Below are 14,807 nucleotides of genomic sequence, written 5' to 3' on the forward strand. Positions count from 1 at the left end.
CTGGTGTATTTATTTGTGTCCTGGACATAGTACAACAAAGAAACGGGTCCCCTAGGGCTCCGAGATGCAGAAACCCAACTCGCAGGCACCTTTTTTGTGCCGAAGGAAGATGGGTGGACAAGATGGACCTCATTCTGCGAGTCCACCTGTAGTCAACAGAGATCAGATGGAGCCCAGGGGGTGATTCACCCCCTCTAAAATGCTTTTATTTGCTCTGCTTTATACCTTCTGAGAAGACCAAGGGTGTGGAGGACCACGGACACAGAGCCTGTTTATACCAGCACGGAAGGGCAGCAGTTTATTAAAAGTTAATCAATTTTTATGTGCCCTCTGCAGACTCCACTTGCTGAACCAAACATTTACAGTGTGCTCCCCCTCAGTAAGCTGTAATTTTTAGCTGCAAAGACAAAATGAAAACCCACAGTGCAGCTTTAGGAGGGGTCACACACCCATTTGTGTTTCAGACGGCCGTCGGCACCTCATTTATATCCCCGAAATCCCTGCACAGAGCTGAGTGAGCGTACAGCCCACCCCCACCGGCTGACCCACACCTTCGTGGTGAATCACTTTTTGCTACCTCAAACCCTTCCACCTTCTCCCTTGCTCCTTTCAACATGGAAAGAAATGTGAAACAACAATGGGCTCAAAGCGCATTTCATCCCCGTTCGTGCCTCTTCAGCTGCTGGCATTTCCAAACTCACATTGTCAGAGCCTGTTACAAAGAAAGCATGACGCTGAGCTCTGTCTGGCAGGTCACCCCCGTGTGGGAGTTTATGAAATCTTACACTTGAGAAGTGTAAGATGTCCGTCCTAATTCCTTGAGACACCTCTGAGGCCGGCTTCCTTGGAAACAAGGCTGAGGTGATCGCATCCTGCCTGTGCCTGCATCTGTCTGTCTGCTCATCGCCCTGATTTTTTAAGGAATAAAATAATCACTGGCTGATAGCCATTGGGAGGCTTCAACCAAATGTTGTGAATTGCCCGGCCACGGGAGGATTTTTATAGTCGGTTAATTAGAGCCTTACGAAATGCCAGGGGACCCAATTAAGAGCTACAGCTCTGTAGGACATCAGGCTTCAGCGGCTCTGCTGATCACTGCCCACCTTGTTCACTTACACGGTTCATCACGCTTTGTGGGTAAAGCTCACCACGCGTGGAGGCCTCGTATTCCCGTGTCACACTCAAGAAAAACCCGAGTTAACCCCAGCTATCTGACAGGCAAACCCAGGCAGTAGAGGGTGCCCAACTCACTCTCGTCTTGGGAAAGAGCCCCTGCACCTTTGGAAAGACCATGCTCCAGCAAATGGCCTCCAAGCATAAAATGGGGCCAAAATGTGGCCACCCAGATCCCCAGCAGTTGTCCCAAATGAAACTTGTCCCAACCAGAACAAGCACCCAGCCCAACAGGCAGCCCACACTGGGAAAAAGAAGAGGTTGGAGATCTCAGCATGCGTGAGCCCGGTCTTGAACCCACTTTGGCATCTCCTGCCGAGGGCTTGGGGACCCACCGTTGCCTGCGGAGCTGCCAGATCTCAGTGCCTGGTCATGGTTTTAAGTTGAGAAATGCTGAACTGAGGACACAGAGCAACCCATGTGAGGGCACTGATGTGTTGGACAACTCACATTCCTCTCTGAGCTCAAACACCCGCTACCACCCTGCCCTACCCATGACCTGCCCGTGTTGGCCCTACCCTCCTCTTCCAGAGCCTTCCTTATTTACGACGTTACCCTTCCCTTTCCATCCTCTTCTCGGCTTCTCTTCCACTGCATTACCCTTTCCCTATTTGGTTCTCGTTTCTCCTCGGCGTGCCCACGATGTGCCAACACTACCTCCTTGATCTTTCGCAGTGACTAACGCTTCCGTTTTGCCAACCCTTGTGAATCACCCCGGCTGGTTCAGCACAGATCCACGGAACTGGCACACATCATTATTCCCGGGCGCAAAGTTAGATGAAGGAATTGCGTCCCCTCGGGTTGCTTTTCTAGCTGCCGTTTTTGGCTACAGGATCACCCGGAATGTGCATGCAAAAAAATATGGTAGCCAGCGTGTTGTGGGTGTGTTACAGTTTTCAGTAATTTTATCAGCATGATTTCTGTATCTTTCCATCTGTGAAGCAAGATGCCCTTGGCTTATATTTCTATAATCCACTCTGCTAAAATTTTAGCAGCTCAGAAGTGTTCTCCTTCGACAATGCAGGAAAGCCAAGTTCAAGATCTGCTGTTGCGAGATAAAGCCCACCTTGGCTGACCCCTCACCTGTAGGAGACCCTGGAGTCCCACCTCCTCAGAAAGTCCTCCTTTGGGGTTCACTCAAAGCACCTGATTTTTGGGTTCAATCCCTATGGAAACAGAGTTGGATCCTAAAGGCTGAAATGTCTTTGACCTTGGACAACCATTGGGAAGCAAGAGGGAAGACTCCACGCACCGTGGACAAGTAGTGAGGGCACTTGTAACATTTTGCCAATGAGTCTTGCAGATACAGAAGCCAAACTTTTAACTAATTTATTAATTAACTAATTAACTAAGTTTCCTTCAGGGATGCAAAGCTAAAGACATCATTGATATAGGTAGCATATATGGTCCGTTGCCGGTTCCGACTGCTCTGCTCGTTACGGCAGCCCAGGTCTTCCTCTTTCCAACACCCAACTTCAGCTGCTCAGAACTTTTGCCAAACTGCAGTTGTTTGGACAGGAATTTTCTGGGACAAATGTCTCTCTCCAGCTGAGATTTTGTGTAAAGTTTCGGATGAAACAGTTCTGTGGTTTGCAGGAATGAGGGGAAGAAAAAAAAAAATACGTTGGTTGGGTGGATTCAAAAGCGTTTTGGAGCGCCAAAAAATGTGGGATGATCAGGGAGATACCCATCCTGGGAAAATCCACCTGAAGGTGCTCAGGTGGAGCATTTGCCTTTGACAAATCTGGCTTTTTTCCTTGTGTTCAAGGAGATTTATGGCAACTTGGAGGCATGATCTAGGAATGCTTTGCCCTGCAGGACTGTATCTCAGCCCTCCACAGCTCCTGAAAGTGAAGAGCACAGGTTTCTGCTGCTGCTCCTGCAGCACGCGGGACGTGTTGGGAGTAGAGGAGCTCGGGAAGACTTTTTGGCCAGTGCCAAGGATGAGACGGGCAAGAGCTGACACGAATAGCAGGAGCCTGTCTGCCTCTGCCCAAGGCACCACGGAGGGGTGAGGTACGTGACTCTCATACAGGAGGAGCAATGGGATGGAGGAGGAAAGGAGACCAAATTATCCTGATCTGACAAGTGCTCGGGATAATAACGGAGAGCTAATGCAGACATTCTGGCAAAGAGCACCGCACGGTTTCAGCCGGTGCTCGGGGCTGAAGACCTCAGCTTTCGGTCTTCTCTGGAAGAGCAACTCAACCCCAGCCAAGTTTCGTGAGTCAGGGCTTCAGGCGGTGTCAGTTGGCTGGCTCAAGCTCCAAGCTCGGCCCTGTGATCCGATGGAAATCGAAATGTGATGGAAATTGAAATGTGTTGGAAATGGAAATGTGATGGAAATCGAAATGCGATGGGAATCAAAATGCAATGGAAATCAAAATGCAATGGGAATCGAAATACAACAGAAATCAAAATGCAACACCCATGTTTCATGAAGCTAAACATGACAAAGGGGGGGAGCAAAGCCTGACGATCAGAAGCAAACACTCCACAAGAGCCTGACATTTCCAAACCGGCGCGGCATTTTGCTTAACACATCAGCGAGGCATCAAATGGGATTAATCAGCGCTCTCGGTGACTGCAGAGGAAGCTGGAGCTGCTTCCAGCAAGGGGTCAGGATCACCAGCGAGGACAAGGAGAAAGGGCAGAGCCACAGCTTCTGATGTCGGACACGTTCAAAGCGTCGCCTGCGGATCGCTGCGGGAACATCGCGGCTGTGCCGACGAAGCGCAGCCTTGTTTCATCTCCTCGGAACACCAGGCGTGTTTCTTCCCCCGAAATGTCCACGCTTCCAGCACGATGTGGTCTTTCGACCTTTTGCTATCACCGATTGAATCTGAATTCTGAAAGGAGAGGGGGGAAAAAAAGAAGAAAGCTCACCCCCATCTCTCCAGTGGCAGCTCGTGCATGACCTTGGGAGGGGACCTGCGCCTCGTTGGCCCTTCCCAAACACTCCTCGGGCAGGAATGATGCATCTTGCAGCATGTTGTTATTAACATTAACCTGTTATTGATGTTATTTTATTAACACAAGTGTTAAAAATGTTTAATTCACGTGCGCCCTGCAAGGAATGATTCTCTGGAGTCCCAGACAGCCAGACCGGGTCACTCGGTGGCCCCAGGGTTTGGGATCCCCTAAAATGTGACCTGCTGGGAGAGGGATGCACGCCAGCTGAATTTGGGCAATAATTTTTTTTTAGTTTTATTAGGAGCTCAAATCTCAGCTGGTGAGACAAGCTGCAGATTCCAGGTGGTGATTCAAGGTGCCCAAATTTGCAACTCAGGTTTTCATGCCGGGATCCCGACCCCTCACCTGACCATGAAGGTGGGGTCGGCGGCTCTGACTGCATCCCCCTCCCTGGATACATGTATTTCCTGGCCGTACAGGAAAAAAAAATATCCATTTTTTGCAGGAAGGCATCGATCTGGGGGTGTTTCCTGGGCAGAGGTTTAAAGCTGTGGCAATGACGGAGGTGATCCAGCTTTAAAAACGTCTCCGCTCACCAGCACTGCTTTTTATTTTTATTTATCTATTACCCCACAGTTCCTTGGAGCAGACTCAGCTCCTTCTTCAGCTTATTTTTAGTTGCAAACTAGAGCAGCGAGGGAGAAATTGGTGTGAGCTGAGCATGCGTCTGTTATCACTCGCTGTCACAACACCAGGGGCACCACGTCCGTCCTGCGCCTTGCACTTGGCACTGCCCCCACTGATTGCATCCTGCTTGTCTTAAAAAAAAAATAGAGAAACAAAACAGAGAAAAAAAACAGAGGTTCACCACACTGATGGGCTGATGCTGGCTGCAGCTGGCTGTTGGCATCAGGACACCCAGACCCTGCCTGAAGCAAGGCAAGGTCCCCCCTGGAACCAACCTCCTCTGATGTGTGGCATTGGGGTGATTCATTTTTATAGGAAAATTTCAACCCCATCCCTTGCCAGCTCAGCCTAATGCTCCTCTACATCTTCCTCGCTGCATTACTGATCTGTTCCCAGCTCCAGAAGATCCTGGTAAAAAGGAGATGGATGCTTGGCCAGAAGGCATCGGACCAGGAGGGGATGCGCTGACTCCTTCCCTCTCCTGCACCACGGTATTTTTCCACGGAGAGGGTTTTGGGGTAAAAAAAGAAGCACTTTAGCAAATGTATTTGAGAGTGACACTTCTCCATTCATACCTGGGTTGGCAGGCAGGTGAGAAGGGAACTTCTGCTCTCGTTGCTGAACGGGGGCACTGCAGAAGAGATGCAGCTTGTATTCATTTGCACAAAACCCCGCATTTAATAGTTCTCCTAATTACATGCCAAGAGGCCAGAGCAGTCAGCTCACAGGGTTCTGTGGATTTCCACGCGCTCCCAACCTTTTGGCAAGAATGCCATCAAGTTTCATTAACGTAATTAATACTTAATGGCAAAAGAAAAGCCTCCCATCATCTCACAGTCGTATTCTGGCCGTGGGTCGAGCTCACGATGCTGTAACCACAAGCAACAAATCAGAACTTGATAGATGGATTTGCCTTCTCTAGCAGCTGACGGTGACAGCCTTTAAATTTACTTGGAAGGAAGAATTGATGGCACAGAAAGCCGGCTTCGGAGGCTGATGGTTTTATTTCACGGAGAAGAGAGTTAATAAATCTTTGTGCTGCTCTGATTAATGATTCCGGAGTGTGTTTCTCTGGAGCCTTGGAAACATTCCTGAAAAGGAGCTGGTCAAGGAAGCGGAGAGCCCTCACAAATGAGGAGCTGTGGGATAAATTCCTCACCCTAAAATCAGAGGGGTCGGGAACCACGGGGGGCTCGAGGGCACGGCTTGGAAAAGCTTTGGCCAACGTCTCTGCAGCAAGCTCTCTGTTTCTCCTTGGTCATGGCACTTGGCTCGTCCCAGTGGGTGTAGAAATGGCTCTGATAACTTGCCCTCTGCCAGCAGCACCTCTGCAGCCAGCTCAGCTCTTCTGCATCCGTCCTTAGGGGATTTGATTGCAATGGTTTGTTAATGAGCAGCCTTATCTGATGGCAAGGCGGCTCTGTTTCGGGTGGAGGGTGGCAGTAGACGTCCTCATCCCTCTCAGGACATCGCTGCCACATTGCTGTGATCCCCGTGATGCTGGGGATGTCCTGGAGGGGCTGAGAGCCCCGAGGGAACCCCCCGGTGCTGGTTTATTTTGGGCATCGAGGTCCCGGTCAAAGCCCTCTGGAAATTCAGAAGTCAAAATTAAACCAGCCCAATGGTTCAGGTCAAATATTGTTTTATTAAAAACATACAGATTTTTTTTTTTTTATAGAGGTGGTTAAAAACCAGTGTGAGAGCGAGTGGAGAAAGGCTTATTTGGGGCTCTGTGAATCATTTCATCCAGCCTGGAAGGAGGGCTTGCTTGAAGCGCCTGCAGCTTGCCACTCGACGCACCGTGGCGGAGAGACTCTTAGAGAAAAACGTGAATTTGGAAAGAAGTTGAGGAAATCATCCCCTAGCGCTTTATTACAGGGAAATGTGCCCACCAGCAAAGTCCCCGTGCTTGTCCTGAGCCCAGCTGATCGCCCTGCCCCTGACCAGCGCACGCAAAACCCACGCTAAAAATATTGTGGCCAGGATGTGTGATGAGGGAGAGAGCAGAAACGCTGCTGCTGCTTCCCTGCGAGCTCTTTGCCTTTGGGATCCATTTGGGTGTGATCATTCGGTGGGCTGGGGGGGAGCAGGAGCAGAGCTGGTTTCCTCCCAACCTATTTTTAGGACGAAAAGCTCCGTTTTGGCGAGCTGCTCCGCCGTCCTCGCCTGCTCCCGGGCTGCAGGGAGCAGCCACGGCACCCGAATTGGAGGGATTTTCCCCCAAAGCTGTTAAAAAAAAAAAAAAAAAAAAAGATGCAGGAAAAGCCGTAAATATTAAGGTTGGGAAGAGGCGGCATCGTCGCCGAGCGCCCGCTGAATATGGTGATGGGCAGCAACATAAAACCTGGAGAGCGATAGCCATCCGCCCCGACCTCCCGCCGGGCTCAGCTCTGAAATTCCAGCCAGCTGCTCCTCCCTTGTGCCAGGTAACAAAAAAAATAAATAAATTAAAAAAAAAAAAAAAAAGCCCTTTTGGCAGACATCTTACAGAGCCTCACACGCTGCTCAAATCTGCTGAAGCCACCAGGGGAAGGATGCGCTTGGGCGAAAGTCCTCGGTGGTGGCACGGGGGGGAGGTGGAGGTGATCCTCTCGACTTTTTGGTGTCCTCTCCATCACACGAGCATCCCCTCCGACCTCTCGGTGTCCCCTCTGTCACAGAAGCATCCCCTCTGCCGAGCAGGGACGAGACTGGCAGCAGGGCTGGTGGCGTGCCAGTTGCCATGGAAATGCGGAGCAATGCGTGCTGGTTTTCCTGAACGGGGCCACGGACGTCTCCCCGGAGGGGTGACACAGGGCAAAGAGGTGAAATCCAGCAGGGGGACAGCAACCCAGCACCGTGCCACCTCCAGCAGCCACCCCATGAGGGGTCCCTGCCCCATCCCACCTCACCATCCGTCCCTTGTGAAATCCATCACCAGCTTCAGGATGTGCTGCTGCTCCCTTTTCCACCTCCAAGGCCCAGCTGAGGGAAATTTGGGGTGGTTTATGAAGGAATAGCATCGTCTCCTGGTGTTTTCTTCAGTTTTGGTGGGGGTGGTTGAAAGGAATCGCCGAAGCAGCTTGCTGAATATTCAGGACCAGCAGCTCGGCTGGTGGAGGCACCTTCTCTGGTGGGCAGCCAGCAGGTTCATCGCACACACCCCACGGGGCTGAGCACAGGCTGCCAAGGGTTTAAAAAGCAATTGGACAATGGAAAAAAATCACAAAGGATTCTTAAATGTAGGTCTGGTGCAGAAGAAGCAGGAGAAATGAATACCTGGGAAGTGGGAGAAGACGCACGGAAATGATCCCTTTGCTGAAATCCCCTTGGAGCATAAGGGAGAACCCAGACCAAGCCCCCAAAGGCGAAAGCTGGAGGAGAAATGAGACAAAACCAAGATTTTGCACTTGATTTCCATGCTACAGCCCCGCTGGGTGGGGAGGAAGCTTGTCGCGATGATCTGTGTGTCGCGGGGGGGAGGCCAAAAAAAAAAAAAGGTTGGGGTCCAGCTTGGAGGAAATGCCTGGGAGGACCAGCAGGCACCGGAGAGGAGCTCGCCAAGCGAACATTCACCCTGGCTGGAGCCAGGGCTGGTGGCTTGTGCCAGCCGGCTGCAGAAGGTGGGTGGCCAAGGAGCCCCCAGGCTGGCACCGGGTCCCCCGGGGTGGGGCTGAGCTCCTGGGAGAGCTGGGGGCTGCACACAGCAGGGGGCAGAGGGTACTGAGCAAATTGTGGCCTGTTTTTGGGTTCCTGGCAATGCCAGAGCAAAAAATCTGCTCCTTTTGGGGTCATGGGTGGCTGCCCCAAGGGTGCAGGTAGGGAGGGATGCTCGGATAGCAGCCGAACCCTTTCTCCTTGGGGCAATCACCACGGCAAGGTGCACGCACGGAGCTCACAAAGTGGTTTCCAAACCTCTTCCACTCCAGGAGGGCTTCAGCAGAGGCTCCTGCGACACGGTCCAGCAAGGACCTGCAAATCGGGGGTGAAATCTGTTATCTGCCCGGGTGCCTCCGCAAAGCAGGAGGGGAGCTGGCGGCGGCGCATGGATTCCCTCCTGTCCCCGTGTGACGACACGGAGCGCCACGGGAAGGCTATCCCACATCCTCCCGGCCAAGGACCCTCCTGGGCACCGAGGAGCTGTGCCAGCAGCTGGCCCCGGAGCCTGGCTCCGCTCCCGGTCACGTTTTCTCTTACCTCATGCGCTTCGCTGGAGCCCTTGCTGGCAGCGTCCCCTCCCCACGGCCGGAGCTGATGCTCTCCTCGCGCCTCAAGGGGAGCTGCCTTCGGAGAGGGTCATTTAGAGGCTGATTTACAAATGCAAGAGGGGTTTTATTTCTCTCAAGCTAAGCAAAAAAAGAAGGAGAGGGTAGGGGAGACCGTACCCAAACCATCACAGGCACCCCTGGATGATTAGCAGGGCTCCCCCAGGCTTACGTAAACGCACCATTGTTTCCCTGACACAGACCACCACGATTTTAGGATCAGCTCTCCGCATGGAGAGAGGTTTCCTAGGGCTGCCCTCGCCCCGTGGTGGTGGCAGGGGACTTGTGGGGCACGTCAGCCCTTGCTGCTGCCATCCCATAAAGGTGGCACAGGTTTTTCCACCTCCAGGAGAAAAGGGACCTGGGGTGACCGACACATCCCCGGAGAGACACCCAGGGCAGGAGAAGGAGGACAGCAAGGACCCCGAATTCCATCCCCGGGTTGGGTCCCACCAGCAGGCAGCTCATCTCCTGCACAGGAGGCTGTGGTTGTGCCCGGCAGCCACAGGCAGACTGTTTGAACCCATTTATCGCTCTGGTCTCCGTGACATCCTGAAGCTGCGAGTTTCGGTTTCACCGAGCCCTGCAGGGCGAAGCCTTGCCTTTGGCCTGCCCCAAACCTGCGTTGTGGCCATGGCACTGGACTCCCCCAGCTCCCAGGAGCCAAAAAACAATGAATAACCATGTCCTGCTCACCATTTCCACCAGTGACAACGTCCTGCCCCTCTCTCCATCCCCTCTCTTGTTTCCAGCCTGAACCTCGCAGCTCGTCCCCTGACACTCCCTGAATCACCAGCCCGGCTGAACGCCTCTTTGCACCTTTTCTCCAGAGATCTCAGCGCATTTTACAGAGCAGCCAGCGTGGGGAAGCACTGCTAGACACATCTGGAAGTGCTCTGCCCGAGGTGAGGCACTGAGTCACGGCCCCAGCCAGGAATAGCTCTGCGCCCTTGCCGGGGCCCCGCTTGGTGCCACGGGTGCTGTAGGTGATGCTCATGGACCACGTCGACCTCCTCACCGGCTTCATTCTGCCCAGAAGTGGTGGGTTAGCTCCAAAACCACCTGTAATTATTGTCCCACACGTGTTTTGTGGTGGAATCTGAATTGCTTGGAGAAAAAGTTCCCCTTCGTGGCCAAACTGCCCGTGCTCGATGCCGGCTGCCCAAAGCATCGCCGCTCTGCCGGGCTCGGCTCCGGATCAAAGTCACCCTTGGAAATTTGGAAACCTCCAAAATCAAAGCAGGACAAGCAGCAGCCTCCACAATCCCTTCAGTGGATGCTTCAGCATGCTCAGGGCACCGAGGCAGCAGTGGAAGGAGCCTCCCGAATCGCTGCTCCCACCAATTTCCATCCTCACAACGTCCCCTTTGGATGCGCCGGAGGGGGGGGTTGCGGTGTGGATCTGCCCTCTCCCAGCCCAAATCCACGCTGATTTTATTGGGGTGGCCGGGAGCCAAGAACCAGGAGGACGGGGACGCGGTGAGGGAGCTGGCCGCAGCGTTTGCCTTCTCGTTTTGGCAGCTCGCCCCCATGGCAGGAGAAGCCGGCGCAGCCAGGATCTGCTCCAAACGCAGGATGCCAGCAAAAAATGGGAAGGAGAAAAGGAAAAGGGGGGGAAGGGGGAGGTGAGGGAATCGCGAGCCCGGCACCTTTCACGCTTCTAGAAGGAACAAGAGCAACAAAAGGCATTCACGGGGAAAAAATAGCAGAAGGCGAATCAGAGCCTGGGGAGATGTAAATCTGGAAGAACAGCAGCCCACGTTGGGAGGGGAGCCAGAGCCCGAGGGCTGGGGGAGAGCCGGATCCTGAGCATCCCCCCCTGGCCTTGGGGATGGTGACCTGAGCCCGGAGGGAGGCGAGGGATGTGTGGATGTGTGTGTGTGTTTTTGCACATGTGTGTGTGATTTTGCACATGTGTGCGCACGGGTGTGGTGGTGAGAAAGGTGCAGGGGGGGTGCGGGTGGGATATGGGGGGGATGTGCACGCACACGGAGAGAGTCCGGGCATAAATCATAAATGCAGACACACAAACAGGCACGCACAAATAAAATGCGGGCGCAGACAGGCGCGCACAGCCGAAATTTGGGCCCACACCGATGCGGCCATGCCGTGCGCCCCCTCCTCCCCAAATCCCCGGGTGGCACCTGCAGCGATTTGGTAAAAATATCGCGATTATTAGGGGGAAAAAAAATAAATAAATGGAGAGAAGGAGGAAGAAAAAAAAAAAGAAAAAAATAAAAAATAAAAAAAATAATCTGGAGAAAAGGCGGAGGGAGGGGTGGGGGGGGGGGGGGAGGGAGGGGGCAGCAGCGTCACGGGAGAGATTTCCTTATTGGGGCTCCCTAGCCTACATCCTGAGTCCATATTTGGGCATTTACGTCACGGCAGCCTCGCTGGGGACTCCAGAAATGGCTGCGGCGGAAGGGTCGGAGCGGCCCCGCGGCAGCTATAAAGGGGGCGGCGGGGAGGGCGAGCCGGGAGTCCGCACGGGCTGCGCTGCTCCCACCGCCCCTGCCGCCCCAAGACTCCCGGGCACGGCTGCCCCAGCTCGAAGCCCCCCCCGAACACACCGCCCCCGGCACCCCGGGTACCCCCCGAGGTACCCCGAGCATCCCCCGGATCCCCCCGAGCATCCTCTGGATCGCCCGAGCATCCTTGGCAAAAATCCGGGTACCCCACAGCATCCCCTGGATCCCCTCAAGCATCCCTTGGATCCCCCTGAGCATCCCCTGGACCACCCCGAGCATCCCCTGGATCCCCCCGAGCATCCCCTGGATCACCCCAAGCATCCCCTGGATCACCCCAGGCATCCCCTGGACCCCCCCGCTCACCCCTCGCACCACTCCGGGTACCCCTCAGCATCCCCCGGATCACCAAAATCATCCCCTGGATCGTCCTGAGCATCCTCTGCATCACTCCGGGTACCCTGCATCATCCCCCGGATCACCCCGCAGCATCCTCCGAATCATCCTGAGCATCCCCTGGATCACCCCGAGCATCCCTTGGATCGCCCCAAGCATCTTTGGGACCACCCTGAGCATCCCCCGGAGCATCCTCGGGCTCGGCCCAAGCTTCCCCCCCATCCCCGAGCATCCCCCGGCTGCTTTCCTCCGACCGTGCCTCCCAGGGAGATGCTCAACGTGATGGATTTCTCCTGCTCGGACCCGCTGTACTCCAAATATGAGGAGAGCTGCGAGATGAAAGCCGGGGAGCTGCAGGGTTTGGGGCAGCCCGAGCAGCAACTTCTGGCGGAGGCCGAATTCCTCGGAGGTAAGGGCAAGGGGGGGGGAGCTGGGCAGGGATGCGGGACCCCCTCTGGGGTGATATCTCCACCCAGAAGCTGGGCATCGTTCCCTCTTCTGCCCCCCAAATCCCTGGTTGGGGGTCCAGCAGTGCCCAAGGGGGGGGGGGGTTGATGGGGGTCCTGCCGTGCAGGGGGGGGGTACAGGGATGGGGACCACGCGGTGACGCAGCTCCAGCACCCCGCTGTCCCCCCGCATCTCCCCCCTGCCCATCCCAGCCTCCTGCCATCCCTCTAACAACCGTCCCCTCCTCTGCGTCCCCCCAGGTGAGCTGCTGGGCGCCCCGGTGAGCGGAGGGGCTGCGGATTATCCCCCCCCGGGCAGCCAGCCCTCCCCCTCGCTCAGCTACACCGGCAGCTTCTTCATCAAGGCGGTGCCGGAGCACCCCCAGGACCAGGAATCCCTCTTCAACCTGATGTCGGGGATCCTGGGCATCTCCCCCTTCGCCCCCTCCGAGGGTCACCAAAGGCACCCGGACGCTCTCTACCCCTGCCCCGAGGTGTCCCCAAACCAGCTGGAGCTCTACGCCGGCTGCCAGCCCGATATCAGCGGCCCCGTGCCGGCCCCATTCGGCGAGCAGGGCTACGGCACCTTCCCCGCCACCGAGGCCACGCACCCCCTGCAGCCCCAGCCCTCTTTGGGGAGCCCCTCGCAGTGCTTCTTCGAGCCCAAGCTCCTGGACACCAAGCAGGACATCAAGCTGCCCCCCAGCTCACCGTCCCTGGACAAGTTCAAAGCCTCCTGCGCCCAGTGGGAGCCCGTGGCCCAACCCCAAACCTACTTGCCCGCTGGCTACCATTCCCCCGAGACCTTCCCGGCTGGGGAGAGCGGCCAGGCCATGTTCCACCCGCTGGGCTCCAAGATGGAAAACGTGCTCGCCGTCAGCTGCCAGTCGGAGCTCAGCAGCCTCGCCGAGGACCCCGGCTGCTTCCCCGGAGCCGCTTTGGGATTCGGCTGCGAGCCCGAAAACTTCCCAGCCCGCGGTGGCGACTTCGGCGACCCCAAGCTCCACAACCTCGCCCCCCAGCTCCTGCCGGATTTCGACTCCTCCTTGGCTCAGCCCGAAGTCCTGCCGGCTCTGCTGAGCTCCGGCGAGCTCCTCCACCCCCACCCCTCGCCCTCCGTCCCTCCCGCGGACTTTTTGGGCCACCCGGCCCCGGCCTCCATCCCCTCGCTGCTGCCCGCCGCCCCGCCGGCCTTAGCCGAGCCCAAAAAGAAGCCTCGGCGCACCAAGTGCTCTTCCAAATGCTTCTGCCCCAAACCCCACGAGAAAGCCTTCGCCTGCCCGGTGGAGAACTGCGTGCGGAGCTTCGCCCGCTCCGACGAGCTCAACCGGCACCTGCGCATCCACACGGGCCACAAACCCTTCCAGTGCCGCATCTGCCTGAGGAATTTCAGCCGCAGCGACCACCTCACCACCCACATCCGCACCCACACGGGCGAGAAGCCCTTCTCCTGCGACACCTGCGGCCGCCGCTTCGCCCGCAGCGACGAGAAGAAGCGGCACAGCAAAGTCCACCTGAAGCAGAAAGCGAGGACGGAGGAGAAGCTCAAAGGCTTGGGTTTCTTCTCGGTGGGGCTCTCCTTCGGGACGCTGTGAAGCCCCCGCGTTGAGCGCTGCGAGGCGGCGTTTTCCCAAAATGGGGACCCTACCCCTGAGCATCCGGGGGAAGAGCTGGGCTGGGAACACCTTGGGGTGGCCCCCGGAGAGGACGGCGAGCCCGTGCCCGGCTGTGCCAGGAGGAGAGCGGCGCAAGGAGAGGGCCGAGGAGGTGTTGGGCCACGCTCTGCACCCGTGCCAAAAGGTGTACAGAAAGGAATCGCCACTCAGACGTCCTAAACCCACGGACAGCCCAGTTTTGGGGTGCTTTTGCAGCACCCGGGTCGTGATTTACTCCTGGCGTGGAGTAAATGGTGTAAACGAGCACCTCTCCCCCCCCCGGGGACGGGACGCGGCCACCGCCTGCCGGTCGCGGCAGGGGTCCCTTTGGAAAGGTTGATGTGGTTGTTATGACGAATTTTTTCCTCTTTGTATTAGGGGATATTAGAGAAGCGTGTCTATTTTTTCTAATTAAAGGTTTGTTCTGAACCTGAGGCCTCGCCGAGCTCGCTCTCTGCCTGCCGAAACCGCGCGGCGCCCAGCGGCAGCGGGAATTTCTGCTGCGTTTTCACCTTTAGCTGCCAAAAGGTGCCCAAATAATTAGCCAGGGAGGGAAAATCCATCAGCGGGGGAGCCTGTGGGCTTCATCCCTTACCCCAAGGCGGGCAGCTCGTCCCGGGAGAAGGGTCCTGTCCCCAAATGGAACGGGAAAAAGGCCCCCGAAAAGAGGACGGTGGCTCTGGGCTCGTTTTGCAAGGAGTGCCGGGGCCACGGATGCTGGGCGGCCCTGGGCAGCGGCCAAATCCTGCTCCTGGAGGGATTTGTCCTACTTGGAGCCCCGGAGCCAGCTCAGCCTCAGGTCCCCAGCCCGCCAGGTCCCCGTGGCTG

At 56.0% G+C, this 14,807-nt stretch overlaps 1 protein-coding gene across 1 annotated transcript; it reads left to right on the forward strand.

Annotated features, from left to right (window-relative positions):
• Positions 1-11,332: 11,332 nt before the first annotated feature.
• EGR4 (early growth response 4) lies at positions 11,333-14,413 on the forward strand. Its single transcript, XM_038178935.2, has 2 exons — positions 11,333-12,287; positions 12,586-14,413. The coding sequence occupies exons 1-2, from the start codon at positions 12,149-12,151 to the stop codon at positions 13,917-13,919; spliced, it is 1,473 nt and encodes a 490-aa protein (XP_038034863.2). The 5' UTR covers positions 11,333-12,148; the 3' UTR covers positions 13,920-14,413.
• Positions 14,414-14,807: the final 394 nt, after the last annotated feature.

Source organism: Anas platyrhynchos, chromosome 4 (genome assembly GCF_047663525.1).
Source record: "Anas platyrhynchos isolate ZD024472 breed Pekin duck chromosome 4, IASCAAS_PekinDuck_T2T, whole genome shotgun sequence".
Classification (NCBI taxonomy): Eukaryota; Metazoa; Chordata; class Aves; order Anseriformes; family Anatidae; genus Anas; species Anas platyrhynchos.